Source organism: Ctenopharyngodon idella, chromosome 12, assembly GCF_019924925.1.
Source record: "Ctenopharyngodon idella isolate HZGC_01 chromosome 12, HZGC01, whole genome shotgun sequence".
Lineage (NCBI taxonomy): Eukaryota > Metazoa > Chordata > Actinopteri > Cypriniformes > Xenocyprididae > Ctenopharyngodon > Ctenopharyngodon idella.
The window spans coordinates 23,971,459-23,991,824 of record NC_067231.1 but is presented as its reverse complement, the minus strand read 5'-3'; the positions used below and the strand labels follow the sequence as shown (position 1 = coordinate 23,991,824).

The following is a 20,366-nucleotide window of genomic DNA, read 5'->3' as shown; positions in this document are numbered from 1 at the left end:
CACAGTGCCTCCTACTGTGATGGGGCTTCAAGTTACAGAGAAAGAGCTCGAATGGCTGATGATACTGGTTGCGGTGAAATAAGACAACTGTGATGGATTGAAATTTAAACAATTTCATTATTGGTCTTGTATTTTGTGCTACAACAAAAACAACAAGACCTCCCTGAAAAAAAATGAGGCAATTATAAGTTAATCAAGTCATTTAAAACCAAGCCAAAACAAGCCTTTCTTCAAAAGATCTGGCACATAAGGAACAATCAAAATAATAACTGGGCTAAAAAAAATTTTAGGCAGCCTTTTTAAATTTGGTGATTTGAGCAATATTTGAGAGTTACGCCAAGTTCCTTGTTCATGATGTTAAATGAAGAAACTTCCCTGAAGTAACAGCCATGCGTAGGCATGTTTATGAACAGAGCTTTCTACTAAGAACCCTCATTTATCATGACCCCAATAATCAAAGCACAATTTAAGTCTCTGGCAAACTAAACAAAGACACATTTGAGTCATACACTTATTTTTGCTAAGGACGCAAACATACTTAATGCGCCAAAAGGCCATGTTTCGCTTTGATAGGTCCGGCTAGCCATACGTGTATTTTACCTGTGATATATTGGTTAAGATTAAATGATGACATTCCCAGATTACCATTAAGACCATGAACTGTTTGTGCAACTGAGTCGTTTAATATCAGCATCTGTATGGATGTCAAGTAAGCATGTGTTTATACAAGAACGCATGAGTGTGTGTTTAGATTATATCTGGTGCCTCCAGCTGTGTGTGACAGCAGAAGGCACATGTGAAAAGCGGCCTCGCAAATGCACGACCCTAAAATGCTTGCTTACTAAGTGTTTACATACAGACCTATAGTTTATATCTTTATAGAGGTTGAACTCCATTTCCTACCGCCTCAATTCCATTGTGTTGAATTTGTCGCCATCAACAACCTGTGGCGAAAATGCACTTTTCATCCAAACATTCTTGCCAACGGACGTCTAAGTTTACTTCTTAAGAGGCTGGCTCACTTCAGATAGACACAGTTTACTTGAACTTTTAACATACCAACTTGACAAAGATGTGACACAAGGCTAAACATTCTTCATTAAGCCATCTCAACAATGGACGTCTGAAAGAAGTGGTTTTCTTATCAAAATGTTCATGTCAGCACCCTCTCCTATCTCCATGATCCATGAGGCAGGGATGTTAAGATTTTGAGGAGAAGAGTTTTTGTGCAAGACAGATATACAGGCATAACACGCAAAGCATACACACATTCCTAGTGCCATTTCACCTATAGAAACTCTTTTCAATTTCTAATCTGCCTGTTTTATTCTCTTTTCTTTATCAGCAGTTTGCGGTAAGCACTTAGACATGTCTGGACATAGGTCACAAGATCTGTTTTCTCTGCTGAAACTGCATCTATCTTTGTGAAACCACAGGCTGCCATGAACACCGAGACCCCAAACAGTGTTTGCATTCCATAATTAGGACTCCTTTTCACATCCCTACACTTCTGTCTGTCTTCAAAATTTAGAAAGGACACCAAGAAGGGAAGATGAAGGAATGAGTTGATTGCAGACAAGAACAGCTATTGATTAGAGTTGATTTAGAGTTTTAAACTTCTAAAATAATCCCTGGCGAAGGTATCTAATGAGGATGCGCCAATATTAAAAATATGGTAAAAACCAATAAGAATAAGATGAAGATTTCCTATTTTTTCAAAGAAAAAACAAAAAAAAACAAACAAAAAAAAAAAAACATACAAAAAACTATGATCAATCATTTTAAATGCTAAAAATGAGTTTAGGTATAATTAAAAAATAAATTAAATTTATTTTAATAAATAAATAAATAAATAGAAGATGCACCAATATTGTTATTGAGCAATAAATTAAAATAAAATTATATAAATATATAATGCAACTTTGATTTATCAATATATCTGACCAATACATTGTGAATCACTAGTATCCAAGATATCCAGCCCACTGAATTTACTAGTTACACTGTAATTTGCTGGGATAAGATGACAGCTGAGCTGCTCAAGACTGCCATTCCAATCCGATTTAATGCATGTAGACACTGCAAGAAGACAAGAACATGCTGAAGACCAAATAATGAGAGAAGAACATATGTATTCTGTCAAAACTGGTCTGTACCAAGGATATATATAAGATACTGGAGGTTTAGACATGGAAGATTGTCTGAAGGGCTCTAGCTCCAACAAACTTGGATTTGATCGCCATCCTCTCCAACATTAAAGTTGGTAATTACAAAGCAGACACTAATTGTGGTTTTTCAAACCCATATGACAGGGTGCCGAGCAGCAGCATCCATGGAAACCAACCCTGTTATTAGCCCGAAGGCTTCTGACAGATGGGGCATGGACTGAGTTAAAGATGCAAGTCTTGTTTTAATGGGTGCCTCAGATTAACCTCTGTATATAAAAAAAACAAAAACATGAAAAAGAAAAAGGGCGCTCATCTATTCGGACCAATTCTGAAACCATCAAGGCACCACTGGAGAAGCGTTTGAATTATTCATGCCTGAAGAACAGTGCCTACTATACTAACAGATGGAAGCAGGATGGTTTTGAAGAGCTTGACTACGTGCAAAGTTCCTGTCAACCTCTGTCTGCTCTCGCTTCATGCCTTCGGCCCTCAAGACCCTTTCCGCTCTTCTTCTCATCCCCTAGTCAGGCTTGTCGAAAGCAATGTCAGGCTGTTAGCTCTGCTGTCAAGTCCTCTGAGTAAGTCGTCAACCATCTGTCGCCATTAAAAGCAGCAAAATGGTTCCTGTCAGAGAGAAAGCAGATTAGCAGGGATGACAGAATGATGCTTCACTCTGGAACAATGGAAGGAAACGGAACCAGCTATAGGACAGTGGACAGTAAGAATCAAAAAAGGCATGAAAAATGGCAATGGTCAATATGGTGTATGAAAGAAATCAGCTGCCAGGATGCTTGGTGGCATTGTGTATCACCCACGCGTTCTGAGGTTGGCCACCTTTGAGGCTTATTTTGGGACTCAATTAATAGGTCTAGTGGTAAAGGAACTGGAATTTATGCTCCATAAACCTCAAAAGCTCAGCCACACACAGGATATGGTTAATCTGCAAATCATAAGCAGAACAGGCGTCATAATCTCAATTTGGTGTGTTGCAGAACATGCCCAAAAAGAGACTTCATTCACGATGGTTATCCAATTGATGCAAACTACAAACCTGGACTTTGATTCCAGCCTTGTAGCCCTGATGTAATGATCTAATATTCATCAAACAGGCTGTTTTTTTATAGTACACCACTGTCATGAAATCAATGAGGAATGTGTTGAAGAAGTGCCACTGGGAAGATTCCAGAGATGTGAGGAAAAGCACAGCATGGCCGATCCCCTCGATGGATGGAGAAACCCGAAAACGCTTTCATCACCTGCCTGTAATGAGAGCAACGTCCTGAAACCAGTGACAGCTGGCTGTTATAGTGCTTTTGTGTTCCCTGGATTAAGTGAAACAACAGATAAAAGACAGAAAATCCTTCAAAACGAGCAAATAAAAGAAATGGCTCGGCACTCTGAAGCCTCTCGGCTTTGGAACGAAGAAAGTGGTGGAAGGATTTCAAAGAATTAAACTCAAAGAAACAGTTGCCAAATGAATTCTTAGATATAAAACATGAAAAAGGAAAATATGGTAAATGCTGTTAAGTTCTTAAGTGTCATCTGTGAATAAGATGCAGAAAGATGATAAATACAAGAACACTGCCTTTACTTCAAATGAAGGACATGAGGAAGGAAAAATGCAACAGCCAATGCATCACACTAAAGAGGGCGAATACATCTGCATTTGACATGTAGTTGGAAAAAACGTCCTCCAAACGCAGTGAGATGAAGCCGATCCTGCTCACTGTCATGCATTAATCCCAATGAAGCTTCGCGAAGTAGCGTATGCAAAGATCACAGGAAGGAATTAGCACATGCACAAGTTAGCAAAGAGCTGAAAAAAGAGAGCAAGAGATGAGAAAAAATTCTTGAGGGGATTTCCTTTCAAATCTCTAGATAAGAGAACAGTCTAGTTGCATATAAAGTCCACTAAGAATATAGAAGCAATCTGAATTAAAAATAAATAATAATAAGAAGAAGAAGAAGAAGAAGAAGAAGAAAAAGAAGTGTATTTTAAAGCTTTAATAACAGTTAGAAAAGGAGGAAGAGATGGTTTAATTGCAGAAAGATTTATTGGAGAATTGTAACACTCAATATGGCAGCTGTAGGACTAAAATTCCTCCTTTTCAGTTAAAACCATCTTTTTGATAATGACAACTATTGCACATACTACACATTAACTGAACCAGCCTGAAAAAGATATCATTTATAACAAGACTGACAATTGGACATTGTAAATATTGAAACATTCAAGACTTCAGACTTAAACTCTGGAGTCTAATAACCTCTTTAATAACTGAGTACATATATATTTTAAGATGGTCAAGAAGGAATGTTGAGTAGTAAATACCTAGCTATCTGTGTGTACATTGAATGTGACATATTTCCTTGTTTCTATTAAAAAGCTTTTTCCCCTCAGCTAATAATAGCTCAGAGTGGCATGTGAGAAACAGACATTGACTCAGAGCTTGTATCACCACAAAGACAGGCCCGCAGGTGAGTCATGCACTAAAAACACAGTCTAGCAATGGCCACTTCCGCTGAAAAATCGCTACCACACCTTTTAAGCCACTTACACGGACAGTAATCAACAATTATACCACTCAAGACAGTCAAAAGTGACACAGTCTCGTGACAAAACATTGGATGTCAACAAATCACCTGCACAAAGAACCAAAGTGAGCTTTAACAGCGGATGTCAAGCTGATGAGGGAGACTGAATCACATTCAGGTGGCTTTTGATCAATTCAAACCCTAAAAGTGTGCATTTGCAAAATGGGTTTAAAGGATGTTCCACATTTAAAACAAGTCAAGTGTTGTTTGAAGCAGGATAACTCAGTGGTTTGCTACCAAGAAAGGGTCAAGAAGATGAGCAGGAACTCTACTCCTTTAAGTTGAGAGCCACAATTATTCAAAAAGCTTGCTTTTGTAAAGGAGTGTGCAAAACAACAAACCAGCAACTGTAACTGACAACAAAGTGTGCAATGACCAAATGTAAGCTGGCTGCCACCTTAGACTTCAAGAACAGAATCATTTTAAAAAGCTCACAAAAACTCTTCAATATGCTGAAAAAAAGTGCAAAAAGTACAGTAAAAGGCAGCCATTAATAATGAACAAATATAATATTCTTAAAGGTAATTGTTTTTAATCAGGTTTTTTAGACCAAACAAAACTACTCCTGCTATGCACACTAATGCCACCATGACACTTGGATGAGTTGTTATAAGTCAAGACAAATATTGCAAAATTTCAATTGACTTTTAGCAGTTCAATTGGGGCATAACAATCCCTTTAACAGTTCTACTGACATCAATCTTAGGTTTTGCTAATGGGGCAAGGTTCAATCCCACACTTTGGAGATGCCTAGTCGTCATTACATTGCAATTTTGTGGCATTGGCAGTTCTCTGCATGCAACCAACTCTTGCAAGTTAAAATTAGCATTCAACACTAGCTTATGAGCATGATGCTAACAGGGCTGCTTTTGTTAATTAGTTACGCATCCCAGTACTAAGCAAAGTGTTCCTAATGCTGTTGGCTGCTCCCTCCATCTGGGTTCAAATAAAAGTAGACTTAGTAAACATCTAGTTTTAACTAGAACTCCTTTGAAATGGGTAAAAAAAAAAAAAAATAAAAAATCTCTGAAGGTCACTAGATTTGGCAGACAATACTGCTAAAAAGTACTGTGCGCAATACATAGTAACACAAATGTGTAAACAACCTTACATCCCTGTTGAGACAAAGAAAAACAGTTATATTATCATAAAAATTAAATACTGAAGCACTAAATGCATGCATTATGTTTACACCCTAAAAAGTCTACATTGCCTGCTGATAATCTTATATCACTTTGAATAATGTTTATCAGAAAAGACAGGTAACAATTTCATTAATAAACCTCTCACACCAAGAACACTAGTATATTCAAATCATATAAACGCTCCACTGATGTAAACAAGAAAATGACTGCTAAGATTACATTATTCCTCAAATGACAGACGTCACTACCCTTAATTTCAATTTCCTCCAATCTTTTCGCTGCCCACTATTACATTAAATTACAATGTTGTTTAGGTGCTCAGACCAGCATGCGGACTACAAATGAAACACCTACTTTTTAAAATCATTTTGTTCTAAGCAAGAACATTGGAACCAAATGGAAATCACGAAAATAGCAGCAGCTAATTTAGACATGTCCACTATCTGCTCTTCTACTAGTCCACAAAGAAGATGTAGTTCATACAGGCAGAGATGGTTTTGAGGGGGTTTCAACATCCAAATCTTGTCAACCAGGCATACAAAGATGCAGAGGGGATTGATGGCTGTATCTTCTTACCCAATTTGGAAAAAAGAATATTTAAAAGAAAAGTGATCAAATATATAATTAGAAATGATTGTGTATGTGCATGTGTGTCTTCATTATCCAACATGAGTGTGTGCTATTAACATTGAGCATTTGCACTGAATTATTCACCCGAAAATGTCAATGAATGTGCTAGGAAACATTGAAAAGAGGGAGTCTAAGAGGGAACTAAACTGAAATGTTATTATGACATATAGCATTCATGAACTTTAGCCTCAAAAGTACAAAACACAATCAAGGATGATGAGGAGTTGATCTTTTTTTATAGGCATCTATGGTTGCATGAAGAACCTTTAACATCCGTGGAGCTTTTCACTGAAACGCTCTTTGGAGAAAAGAATGGTGCTTCTATGGCATCGCTACAAAAACACTCTTTTGGAACCTTTAGTGTAGCATCAAGAATTGCATAACAAATTTGCCCAAGGATCTGCCTCCGCATTTGTGGTATTCCTAATCACCAGAGACTGCCTTACGTGGGAGTTTCCACCGAATTTACTGAGATCCACTGAATGGTGATTAATTGGTCAACAAAGACCATGCAATAGCAGCACCATGTCTAGACCTGTAACCTCTGATAACATGTACATGATCCGCCTGCCAAGCTCTCCTCTGTGTTGATGTGTACTCTTCTGAGAGGATTGTGGTAAATAAAAGGATGATAAAGCGATGAGAGCGGGGTGAGACATCTCGCGTGCGAGGTTGCCGGCGCTGTGTGAAAACCCCTTTGATCAAACACGCCGACGATGCACGGCTCCACCTCAAGGAGCGAAACCCCTGGGGAAGGTTTTTTGTCTTTCCTTTGTCAAGATCCCGTCTGGTTTTGACTCTACCTGTGTGGCTGGTGACATGTGAAGTCAATGAAGCCTCAGACATGCAAACAAGACTCACAAGGGTGAATGCCCAAACCACAAACACAAGGACCATGAGAAAAGACATAAACCACAAGAGCACCAGCGAACCCACGAACGCTTGAAAGTCTGAATAAATACACAGTAGCCCAAGGCTGACCAAAAGGACCACAAATTGTCCATTGCTCAAGACAACAAAACCCACTATGACTAGCACTTCATCAGAATGCAAGACAAACCCTGTATAAATGTAACATGCCTGAAGGTGAAAGGCAATAGTTATTGCACAATACAAGCCAAAGGAAAAAATGTATCATTTTTTTGGCCTGACCACAACTTTAGACTTCAAATAAGGTCAAGGAATATCAACAGCAGTAGAGCAGATTATCCTTTCCAAAAGAAAAACTGTGTGATTCTGAAGACCTAAATTAATTCGTATTACCGTGACATGGCATTCATTTGGCATCTGCAAGACCTTTAAGCAACCCCTAACCCACAATAAACAAGCTGCAGTACGCATGACGTGCAATGTCGATATTGCCAAGGCGTGATCTGTAACATTACATGATATTTTATTCATGTGCTTTTTGGGGAGAGAAAAGTTATTCTTGGAAAGCTACAGGGGTTTCTGAAGGGTTATCATGGGTTATTTAGTGCCTGACAGCAATGTATAGTGATGCATATATCAGTACCATTATATTGGTGAAAATGGTATTGGTGCATCCATAGTAACTTGTATTTATTCAAAGAAAGAAAGAGATGCAAAGGTCAAAAATGACTCTCGTAGACTCTTCTGTAAACAGCCTTGTTGCTATTAACACCAGAAAATGAATGGAATATCCTTCATATGCTTCTCTAATTTCAATATGCAAAAGAAAATGAAACCCAACCTAACTGGAGAACAAAATTAAGGTATCAAATTCCATGTGACAATACCATGTTTTGTAGCTGACATTTACTAGAACAATGCCACAGCTGAAGCACTTGTGTCCATATGGAGCCTGTGGCGTAATATCCCATAGTGTACAGTCTGACATAGATTGACACCCTGCGGATTGCCGAGACTGGGGAAATTAACTATTAAACAACTGCCTCTGTTTAAATATTCATTCTTATCCTGAACACCGTGAAATAGGCCATTGAACAGCCTGTGTGCCACCGTGCCATCTGATCAGAGATCACCCACTGATTAAGAGTCTGTCTTTTCACGCCACCCTCCCCAACGGATTCAAAGCTTACGGCAGAAATGAAAGCGGAGGTGACTCATCCCTATTGTTAAAGAAGAAGTGTTAAAACAGGCTCTTAATTTAAGCATCTATTAAATGGAGGGATCACCTTGGCGTTAATTCCTTCTTCAGACACGTTTTCACCTCTAAAAAAAAAAAGGTGGTCTCGCTTTGAGAGCTCATTCACCAGGATGGCAAAAATGCACTTTCAAGGAGCTGGTCACATTGTACGATGGAACTAATGTGATTACAGACCGAAATAAAAGATTCATTAATAATTGATATAGTGCAGCATGAACCCCTAAGCAAACACCATTGGCACTTTTTGGGCAATCTTAACAGAGTTGTCATTAACATTTTGGAGTCTTACCATGCAAGAAAAAGGCAAAAACATTAAAAAGGATTGAGGATTGGACAGGACAGGACGTCTTTAAAAGAGGCGCTCTAATGCCAGCCGGTCTTGCTTTGAGGATGCAGTGGCAGTAAAACTACAGACCCACAATGTCGTCATGCCGGTGGAATTTGCAACCCGTTTGAAAATGTATCATCTGTCACTGCATCTCATGGGGCAACAGATAAAACTGCAGGATGGGGTGCTTCAAAATGAGACGGGCTGGTGTGATGTCTTAGGGGGCATCGGGTTACAACTTATGGTTCCTCCAGAGGTTCTGAAAAGCAGCGTAAGACTCCTAATGTGAAGAACGATGGTAACACAGGTCCTGAGGGACAGAAAGAGCTGTCAAGAATGCCAGAGCTTTAACAGATGGGTCAGGAGAGGGAGGGATTACAACTCACAGATATCCCAAAACTTTAGACATGTGGCCCAAATTAAGATTTGAAAGATGCTGTCAGCTAACATGAGATAGACTTCAAATAGTAATGGTTTGCATATATATTAAATAAATGTAATATATTTACACAAATTTATCTATGTGTCCCGTGGCTGGAAATGAGTCACAATGAGCAAATTTCCAAAAAAAGAGTTATTGTTATTTTAACATTCTCTATTATGATGTATGATTTGTTTGTTGATAGAGTCAGCAAATTCAATTTTGAGAAAAATCGAGTTAAAGATTTCTGAAGGTTCCGAAACAAAATCACCTAGCAACCTATACCTTAAAATCCCTGGTAACACTGGCAAAATTGGGACACACCAAGTCAAACTCAAAACCCATATCTATGGGAAAAATATTCAACCATTTTTCCCCGTGATATCACAATTGTTTGATTAATATTAATGAAACAGACAGATTATATATATATATATTTATTAAGACCTACTGTGCCGCACGGATCTAATATGTTACACATCAGATGTTTTTCCCCAACAGTTAACCAAACGTTCACTTAAGACATAAGACTGTTTGCGTGAATACTTGCCAAGACAGATATTTTGAAATACTGTAATTCTGTGTATATGTGTATATCGGAATCACTTACTGTCTTTGTGTGCACGCTTCGGATGCGCCAGTCAGCGCAAATAAGAACGTTTTGTTTACATCAGCATGAGTTTGAAAATCACATTTCATTGGTTCAGCACCAGTCGTCGAGAAGCGAGCAGAGAAAAACAGCATTTTTCATGGACAAAGGATAGGTACTCCTCTTAGAAAACGTACAAATAAAGATATTTTTAGATGTTTAATTGCTATTTGGAGCATTGGGATCGCTAGATGATGGCTTAATGAACACATTTTTGTGAAAACCTCAAATTCGACCAAAATCGACATTTTTCACTTGTTTTGCCTGTAGCTCGTAATTAGGCTGTGCGCATTCCAACTAATTTTGCCAGCATGGGTCACATATAAGGGTCATAAATATACACTACCATTCAAAAGTTTGGTGTCAGTAAGATTTTGTTGAGTAAGGATGCATTAAATTGATCAAAAGTGACAGTAAAGACATTTATAATGTTGCAAAAGATTTCTATTTCAAAACAAATTTGCTTTGCTAAGCGACCAAATGCATACAGATATATAAGATGTGTTTCTGAAAGAGCAATTTCAATATGCAAAACAATTTTGAGACTAAATCAGTGTTATATTTTAACGATAGTCATCAAAACATAAACAAAGCCGTTCATTCCTCTTAAAGATCATGTTTTATGTTCCAGTACTTCCTTCCAATTTTCTCTCTCGCTCGGTTACAGTACATTGCTTTTGAAGCAGCCACCCTACGCATGCAAATATGGATTTTAAAAATGCATGGAAACTACAAGCAGGCGACAATCACTCTACTGTCTATGCCACACAAGATTAAGGGTGAGATCCCTACAGTCAGAACAAGAAGCCTCATGGGATAGTGGTTCTCCTATCTATGTGGAAAAACATTGTGCTGTCAGATATGGAGATGTGATTACTTGGTTTTCTTGTGATGAGTCCTGTTCTTGTTGATCCAATGACGTTAGGTCGTCCCCTATCCAGGACATTTTTCTTTATAGATTAGGCATTAAAAATTCATAGCAGGCATCCTTAGAGAAGACACAATCAGTCTGAATAGGTACAAAAACATAACACACTGACAAGCCAATGTATTGTTTTTTTTTTTTTTTTTTTTTTTTCCCCTTCAAAAATCAGCAATTGTTTGAGAACTATTACAATTAACATTATTAAGGGAAGCAGGAACAGGGATGTTGAGCACTTGTACAATGCTGATCAAATGCAGAACACAACAGGAATTAATGTTTTACAGAGCCATAAATTACTTCAAAGGGTGATTTGATATGCTGCTTCTCGAAGTCACGCATTCAAATTTGCATGTGAATATCTCTTGAGAGCTCATCAAATGAAGTAGAAGGTGCAAAACCTCCTGAAGGTTTAGATCATTTTATATCAGCAGGGAATTTCCAAGATCATTTTAACATGGAAACCCTAGAATTAACTATGAATGCATGTTTAAATGTTTTTGAGATGATTAACGTCATTGCAAAATGGTCCAAATCAAAATTTAAGCTACTGTGATGGGATGGGGCTATTAAGATGGTTAAATAATCAAGTATAATTACACTCAGGTTTCATTCTGCTCAGATCTTCAACAAAGAGATCAGATTATTAACGATCATTAACTGTACAGTGTCAGGATAATTCTTAACCATCCAGTCGTGATTCATGTTTCTGTTGTTAGTTTAAGTAAATACTACACTACTTTTGGTTACAAATGAATCATCATACCCTACAAGAGATGAACAAAACAGACAATTAAATCATTAAATCACAACTATTTGTAAGCCTAAAAAACATACACCTTAAAAAGTAATTTAAATACCTTTTTTCATTGCCATACCAGCATCTATGGCTATTTTCATGGCAAGATCGATGTATTTTAAAAACAAATAGTGGTAACTTACATTAGTATTGAATATCAACAACTGACAAACAACTCACATCATTATAACAAACATTATATACGATTTTTCATTTCAATATTTGATAAAAAAATAAATAAAAAAATAAATAAATAAAGTAGGATTATTACTGGTGAAATTTTTTTGAAAACATCCATTAGAGAACTTTCTGAATAAAAACTTTGCCTAGTGGTATTTAAAGCAACAACAAAATATGTTTTATAGACAGAGGAGTCTGAAAAAATTACATGTTAGTGGTACATCAATTCAAATACACAACTTAAAAATATAAAAATATATTATTATTATTATTAAAAAGTAATTTCATAATTCATATATAATGTAATTATAAATAAAAAATAAGTAATAATACTGTATTATTTGTAACTGTATTATTAATGTTATTACTTTAAGAAACGTTTGGACCTGAACGTAAATATTTGCAATTATTCAGGGTTTCTTAAGACTGTCTAGTTGACTAGTCTTTCAAACAACCTACCCACTAGTTAACGTTAATAGGTCGTTTTGCACATACCTAAAAGAAGACAGGCAACAAAAGCGAGCTGAGGCACAGAGAAGGGGGTCAGGGAACTATATGTGTTTTTCTTCATCTTGTCAGACGCTGTTGTTGCTCTCGTGTGCATGCCATCCTCTGACGACCCACCACACACTCAGACCTGACTATCGCAACAGGGGATATGACACAAAACCACCCCTCAAATACCAGGACAGGATTTACAAAAACAACACTGAGTTGACACCTCACAAAAAAGGCGGTGGGAAAATTGTGACTGTGTCCTTGTTGGCAAGAGGCTGCACAAAAAGTATTTTCTTTGCTGTGGCCCTTTCACCTGACTGCTGATTTTCAACCTTTAGCTTGGGAGAAAAGCCTCTTTGGACTCAATTATCAAATTAAGTGGAATTCAGGCTAAAGTTTTCATAGCAATCAACAGAACATCTATGAAGCTCTATTTAGGATGACCCCAAAGCTACATCAACACAATAGCAGATTAAGAGTGTGCTGGGTTAATGCAAGAATCCTCAAAAAAAGTATCATTGGTTCCACAAAAATATTAAGAACTACTAGGGATGGGCATTTTTGGCAATTTTTCATTTTGATCATTGATAGGTTTCAAAAACAAGTAATCGAGCACTCGGGGGGCGGGGTGTGTGCGGGGGGCGGGGCATGGCCGTGGAGATAATGAAAATATCTGAAGACTGTTATGAAAATGAATGTTAAAAATAAAAATATGACATGAAAACCTGTCTATGAAAACATGAACACGTGATTAGAACACTGTTAGATTATGATTATGATGCGGCAATGTTATTAAGAAGCATCTAAAAGGAATAGCTGCCTGAGGTGAAGAGTGACTTTATGCCAATAAACTGAAGCCGTTCTATGACACATCCTATGATATTAATCAGATAACTCAGATACATAACATAGACGTAACATTACAACTTGTATCTGCATAAAAGGATGCAAATGCAAGTGAACTTTAAGTTATGCGCTAAAGCGAGAGTGAGAGAGAGAGAGAGAGAGCTCCCGCCATGATGCGCTTTCATGACAGTGCGCTGAAACACGGGCAAGGACAGAATTTACTATAGATTTCTATAAAGTTCTCATTATAATGCTATGTTTATGGCAGATTTGTGCTTTGTTTTCATCTACATTATTATTATTGTTACAACTTTCATTCTTTAAAATGAAAGCCAACGAAACGAAGCAATATTTTGGATTCAATTTGCACTTTCTGATCAACCAAAATGTTATTTTATGAAAATCACTGATGATCATAGGCGCCGATTTGTTTCTGCCGGTGGGTGCCCAATCTCCATGAGAAAAAACACGTTGAGATTCGTGACAGGACAAAGTTTGAGCGCGTCCAGTGCAAGAGTCAAAGAAATCCGCGTCTGAGCAGAGAGATTCGTGCTCATGAATTACATGGATGCGTTACAAATACGCTCTCAACATTAACGAAATAGAAACTGCCTCAAATGGACTATAAAAACGAAAAGAAAGCCGTGTCTGAAGGATTCTGAAGGATTTTTATTGGTTGAAATGAAATGAGAATATCTGTGTTTTTCCGTGGGTGTTCGGGGGCTCGGCGCCTATGCTGAAGATTATTGCTAAATTAATTATGAGTAAAATTTAAAGGATATTTTCAGCACAAGATAAAAGCTTGGCGCTGTACAGCTTGCATTGAACTGTATTTTCATCTATCTTGTCAAAGTGAAGCCAGACATTCTCTCCCACGTCTTTTGACGCATGCTGTGGCAAGCTAAACAATCAGAGCTCAGGGCGCCGCCCAAAGTGTTCCTATAACCAATAAGGAGAAAAAAAAAAAAAGAAAAAAAAAAAAAACATTTCGATCATCATTTACATGATCGATCGTCGCTGTCACGGTCAAGTACTCAATCGCTGTTGCACATCCCTAAGAACTACATAAATATTTATCTTTTCCATCACAGGAATAAATTCCATTTTAAAACATTAAAATAAAATATTTTTATTTAAAATTACAATATTTCACAATACTTTCACAATACTACTATTTTTATTGTATTTGATCAAATAAATGTAGCCTTGGTAAGCATAAGAGATTTCTTTCAAAAACTAATATATATATACATATATATATATACACACACACACACACACACACACACAGTATATACCCCAAAATTTTGAACAGTAGTGTATATTAGGTTTGCTGTGGTAGTCTGTGTTATCGGTGTTACAAAGTGTTTGTCCGTACATTACTTCTGCGGCACCGCCCCCACAGTCGTTTGCTTTTTTATAGAAATAAAAACAATTTAGTTAAGTTGGTCAACGGACGCTACAATTATAAACTGAAAGCGTCTGCTCTGCTCCATACAGCATGAGCTGCAGAGTCACAGCACAGTGCAGCAGGAGTCCGATTTCACTATCACATGATGAGAGTAAAGAGAGATGACTGACAAGACGATGGCGGAGGATTTGGTGTGCAACAGATCCTGAGCATTGACAAATACCTTGTAAAATGTGCGGTCAGTACCACCGCTCCCTATACACAGAGTGCATGTGATAGCGAACATCCCTAGTGTATATATAAATAATGGAAATGACAACCTCTTTGTCCATCCATTGAAGGACAGGGGATGTATCTCATAAAAATGTTTAAAAACACTTCTAACATTTTCTCTCTAGTTATTATTGAAAGGTCTAAATTCAAAATCACAAAAGACGTAACTGTATGTGACATATAGAGATACAACTGAACATTGTGTCCCTTGGCGGAATGCAGTATCAACTTTGGCTGGCCATTGTTAGGGGATTCTGGGTTTTTACAGCATTCCTGACAGTTTCCAAACAAGGTTACACTGAAATAAGAAACCACGAAATTGCAATGTGACTTCAGGAAATACTCCAAGGAACCAAAAGGCTAAAAGCTACAGCCACTGATTCCCAGGCCTGTCTTTCTCGTCTCAAAGTAAATCTCATCATGGTCACAAGTGTAAACAAACGGACACGAACTCGACTGGCTCCTGAGATACCAAAAATCAGCTGCTTGGTGTTTGATGTTCAATCCACAGACAGCCAAGCTTAATGGGATCCACCTTAACTTTGATTTGTTTGTCGTATGTTTAGTGGACTCTACAAGCTTGAAAAGGATCATCTTTGATCACAGCAAACCGCACGGGGGTGGCAGGGATGTTTTATAATGAGGGGGAAAAAAACTGGCACCACATCTAAGGACGTCATTCTTCTTTTATTTTCCTCTCTGGAGTTATAAAAACCAAAAGGATGAGTTAAGAGCGGGGATCATTTACCGCCAGGTATGGGTGTGCCCAAGATCTGTCACACTACACAAGATGAGTCAGGACTAGGAGAATGAGATCAGAGAGTTACTACAATGACCACATGGTACATGGTTTGTGGAGTTAAACCAGTTGCTTGGTTTTACTATGAAACAACAAAAAACGCTGGGTGAGAAAACTGCATTCATCGCATAGACGGCACACCAGATAAATGCAATAAAATCAGAATGACTTTCATTAACTTAGTGTAACACAAAGCTGTGTCAGTAGGGTATACACATCAGGAATTTGTGTTTGTACAAGCTGCTAGCAGATATGATGACAATCACGTCACAGTTTCTGCATGCACACAGAGTTCTAAGACTTCAAAAAGTGCTTGAGGCTTCAGGAACAAAGAGACAGGCTGTATACAATATCTCTTATTCTGTTGCACTGTATTTGAACAGCGTAAACAAATCTGCCATCAGGTACCCAGTGTAATTTACATTTAAAACTTGCACTTTAATCCACACTTACAAATAAAACAATACACTCTGCATTATGTTTATTTCTTATTGAATGCAACTTCAACACGACATTTTACCAGTGTTTTCTCTGGGATTAAAACCATTACCTTGGTGTCACTAGTGCCATTTTCTACAGGGTCTGATTTACAGAATTTTTTCATATTTTTTGGGTAGTATAACCCTATAAATGTGTCAGCTAATAAAGGTGTTGCTAAACTGGACTGCTTTAAACATAATATATATGCAAAGGTAACAATGAAACATGGAGTAATGTGAAAATACAAAGCGAGATACATCAAAGTAAAGACAAGAACGTGTTAAATAATATGCACAATGGAAAGTGGAGTTTGTTTGTGTACAGTTGGCAAACAAAACCTGAAATGTTGTATCAACACAGAATTCAAAATTACTTATAGGCTATTTTAGTGCCTTTTTTGAAAAAGCCAGTCATCCAATCAGAATTGAAATTTTATAAATATTGAGTCTTATTTTTAACTTTGTTCTGTGTTATTATAATATAATTATATTATAATATTGACGGGATCAAGTGATATATGATTTTGGTCAGACCGCCCACTCTTACAGGCTACTATGACGCACTAATATGGTTGCAATTAAATTTCTATGCATGTACACATCAGCGGATGCGAAACCAAATGACAGCTCTGAGTAGGAGGCGAGACAGAGGGGCCAGACATAGTCTCTTCCCATACTGTAACGTGTGGAGTGAAGACTTCGTGCAAATGCCAACCGCTTGCCACAAGAAAGCCTGCTCCACGGCCTATGGATTAAATGTCCTCTGAAGCCACAGAAAGCCTATTAGTCTCACACTGAACCTTCAGAAACACTTGCGGAAGTCACAAGGCCATCGAGACCCGAGCAAACCAAAGTATGCATCAGAAATACCCATGTTCCACTTAAATTCTAAAACTAACATCTGATACCTGTGTTCCAACATGCTTTTTGGCATATAAAAGCACACGTGATTGATGGACCTGTTCTAAGTACTCCATCCCTCCTCACTGTTCCTGCTCAATTAGAACTTCAAAGACGGCACATCAAACGCAACAAATTTACAGAGCGCCCATCTGTCCGCCTTCACTCGCGCCATATTCGGCCATTACCTCAGCCTCTTCAGCCTCTTGGACCTTGTATCAGTTCCACTGTTAAACACACTTAAAGACCAGGTGAGCCCTGATTTTGAACTACGCAAAAAAAGTCAATTATACCTAATCAACCTTTTCCCCATCTTTATAACTTCAAAAATGACTTGGAGAATGAGTTGGCTTTTCCGCTGTAAGATTTCTTTAAACCTTTCATGCCTATCCAAGATTTTCGCCCATGTTTTTAACTCATCTATGAATTACTAATTTAGCATCAGTATATATCAATATATATATAAATATATATATATATATATATATATATATATATATATACACACATACATATATATTAAGTAAGTTCATTTTTTTAATGCCAAATACTTTAAAAAAAATAAAACTTAAAAATACACTACGGGTCAAAAGTTTGAAGTCAGTAATTTTTTAAAAATATATATTTTATTTAGCAAAGATGCATTAAATTGATCAAAATTGACAGTAAAGACTTTTACAATATAACAAAAAAAAAAAAAATCTGTTCTTTTGAACTTTCATCAAAGAATCCTAAAAATATATTCAATATTCCAAAAAAAAAATAAAAAAAAAATTCCACAAAAAATTAAGCTAAAAATATGAAGTTTTTAACATTGATAACAAAATTTTCTTCAGCAACACATTTGCATATTAGAATGATTTCTAAAGAAACATGCAATCATGTGACACTGACAACTAGAGTAATTGCTGCTGAATATTCAGCTTTGCCATCAAAGGAATACATTATATTTTAAATTATATTAAAATAGAAAACAGTTACTTTAAATTGTACTAATATTTCACAATATTGTGTTTTTGCTGTTTGATCAAATAAAAGCAGTCTTGGTGAGACTTCTTTCAGAAACTTTTTTAAAATTCAACTGTTTTGAAACTAATTGGGTTGAAGTGCATAATCTAGTCAGAAACATGCCAACCAAACACACACCTAAAAAAAAAAAAAAGTCAGTCATTAAACAAATAGCCTATGAAGAAACCCAAATGGCTGATGGCATTCATGCCCAACCTGAGGAGCAAATATTTGCTTGTTCATTTCCGCACCATCTAGCCCACAGGTATGAAAAGCTACCCGCATGTGTCACAATGAGGTCAGGCTAATCTAACAACATAGTAATAAGTAATTGCACTGCAGAGACACCACTAAAGAGTTAAAAAGGCCAAGTATAGGATCTTCCTGTTAAAAACTGGTCAGCAAGTGTGATCGTGACCTTCTACAAATTACAGGCCACACCTGTGTTTTGGTCAAGGAGCTGCGGGCGTTGAAAGGGGTTGATGTAACAGCCTTCAATTTGGCTAATACTCTTGAGTCATGAAGAGCCTTACTGCACAGAACGTGCTTTGCTTCGAGCAGAAAGCTGATTACGGATGGAGCAAACCAGAGTGTATACAACGTGCTTCTCTCGCTCTCTGTTTCTTCTCATTCTAGCGCTGCAAATGCTTTCATCTGAAAAACATCAGAGCAGCACAGCTAATCTGGCCTAATGTTTTTTTTTTTTTTTTAGATACACAGCAGGAGTGGAATGCAAAAGACTCTACAATTGGCTCACTTAAGCACTGATTTCTTCTCTCTCTCTCTCCAAATGAACGACAAAGTGCACTGTGAGAGCCCATATCGAGTGTTTGTGTCCCGTGTTTGTGTAACACACAATGAAACTCTGCTGGGCATTGCGGGACTCCCTGAAGTCAAGCCAACGCTGCACTGAGACTTCATCCATCTAGCTGTACACAAGCAAAACAATAGAAAAATCAACAGACCGCCAAGTAGGCAATTACTCTGGCTGGAATGCTTGTGCAGAGTCGAGGTTAAGTACCAAAACTAGCGGGTAATACATTTCTAAGCATCTACAACTGGATTTGTGTGGTCTGCCGTGGGCCTGCATCACCACATCTAGCCAAACTCTGGTCATCAAATTTGCAATACTAGTGGTCAACAGAGATATCTAGAGTTCAGAGAAAAAAAATATTCACAGTACTCAGTCCAATTCAATACAATCCAGTCCACTGACAAAACTGTCAGCAACTGGGTGAACCTCATGAAAACTGAATCTCAAGAATTGTCCAGGTCACACTTCACTCCAACAGCAATAATAATAATATTAATAACATTTTGCATAAGGTATGTGTTTCAATATTTTAATGACAATTCATTATGCAATTTTTTAAATCTATTACAGTAAAAAAAAAAGTTTTCTGCAATGCTTTAATTAAAGCTAATAAAATCAAGGAAATTGTTAATTGTGCTTAAAATAATTGTACAATACAAAAAAAACCTTAAGGATCCTAACAGGAGACAATATTTTATTTAGGCAAAACATAAATCTTTTTTTCCCCCACACACATTTTAGGAGTGAAATGTAACCTGAAATGTAACCTAAGACTGACCCAGGAAACATTTATGTTAATGTGCCTAAGCAGGTGTCAGTAATCTCACAATGTCCAAGTACATGGTCATGGTCACAGTATCAACATGTACAATAAATTTCAGATTTAAAGGTAATCAAGATCAGACATGCACCTTTAAATACACACACACACACACACACACACACACACACACAATGAAGTGGTCTAATACATTTGCTAGCATGTTCCAACTGGATGTCAGGTCGCTGGGCTTTATATGTGTTTAGTCCAGTCACGTTCTGCTGAGTGTGCAGTTATTTCACGAATGTGCACGGGGGGGACTGACCTGATTGATGGAATTGGCTGTACATGAAGAGAGACCTGTTCCGACCGTAGCCATCAAAAAAGTGACAGGGTCAAAGGGCACAGGAGCCATGGCATAGCCAGCAGCTGCCGTAGTAACCACAAGAGCTACGGACAAAAAGAAAGAGTGAGGTTACAAGATTTTAGTTGAAACTGTTCCTTGAATAAAAATAATGACAAAAATAAATATTACTCACAAATAGCTAAAAATAAAATAACTGAATCAGAAATTGCATAATTAAATAAAAAGCTTTTTGCAGCATTTCATTAA

General features: G+C 37.3%; 1 protein-coding gene across 1 annotated transcript in view; it reads right to left on the bottom strand.

Annotated features, from left to right (window-relative positions):
• Window positions 1-20,366, bottom strand: part of LOC127523517 (protoheme IX farnesyltransferase, mitochondrial) — a 42,078-nt gene that overhangs the window by 19,288 nt on the left and 2,424 nt on the right. The window contains exon 4 of the mRNA XM_051914284.1: window positions 20,079-20,203. Within this exon, the coding sequence (XP_051770244.1) occupies window positions 20,079-20,203 (125 nt within the window). The remainder of the gene's footprint in view (window positions 1-20,078; window positions 20,204-20,366) is intronic.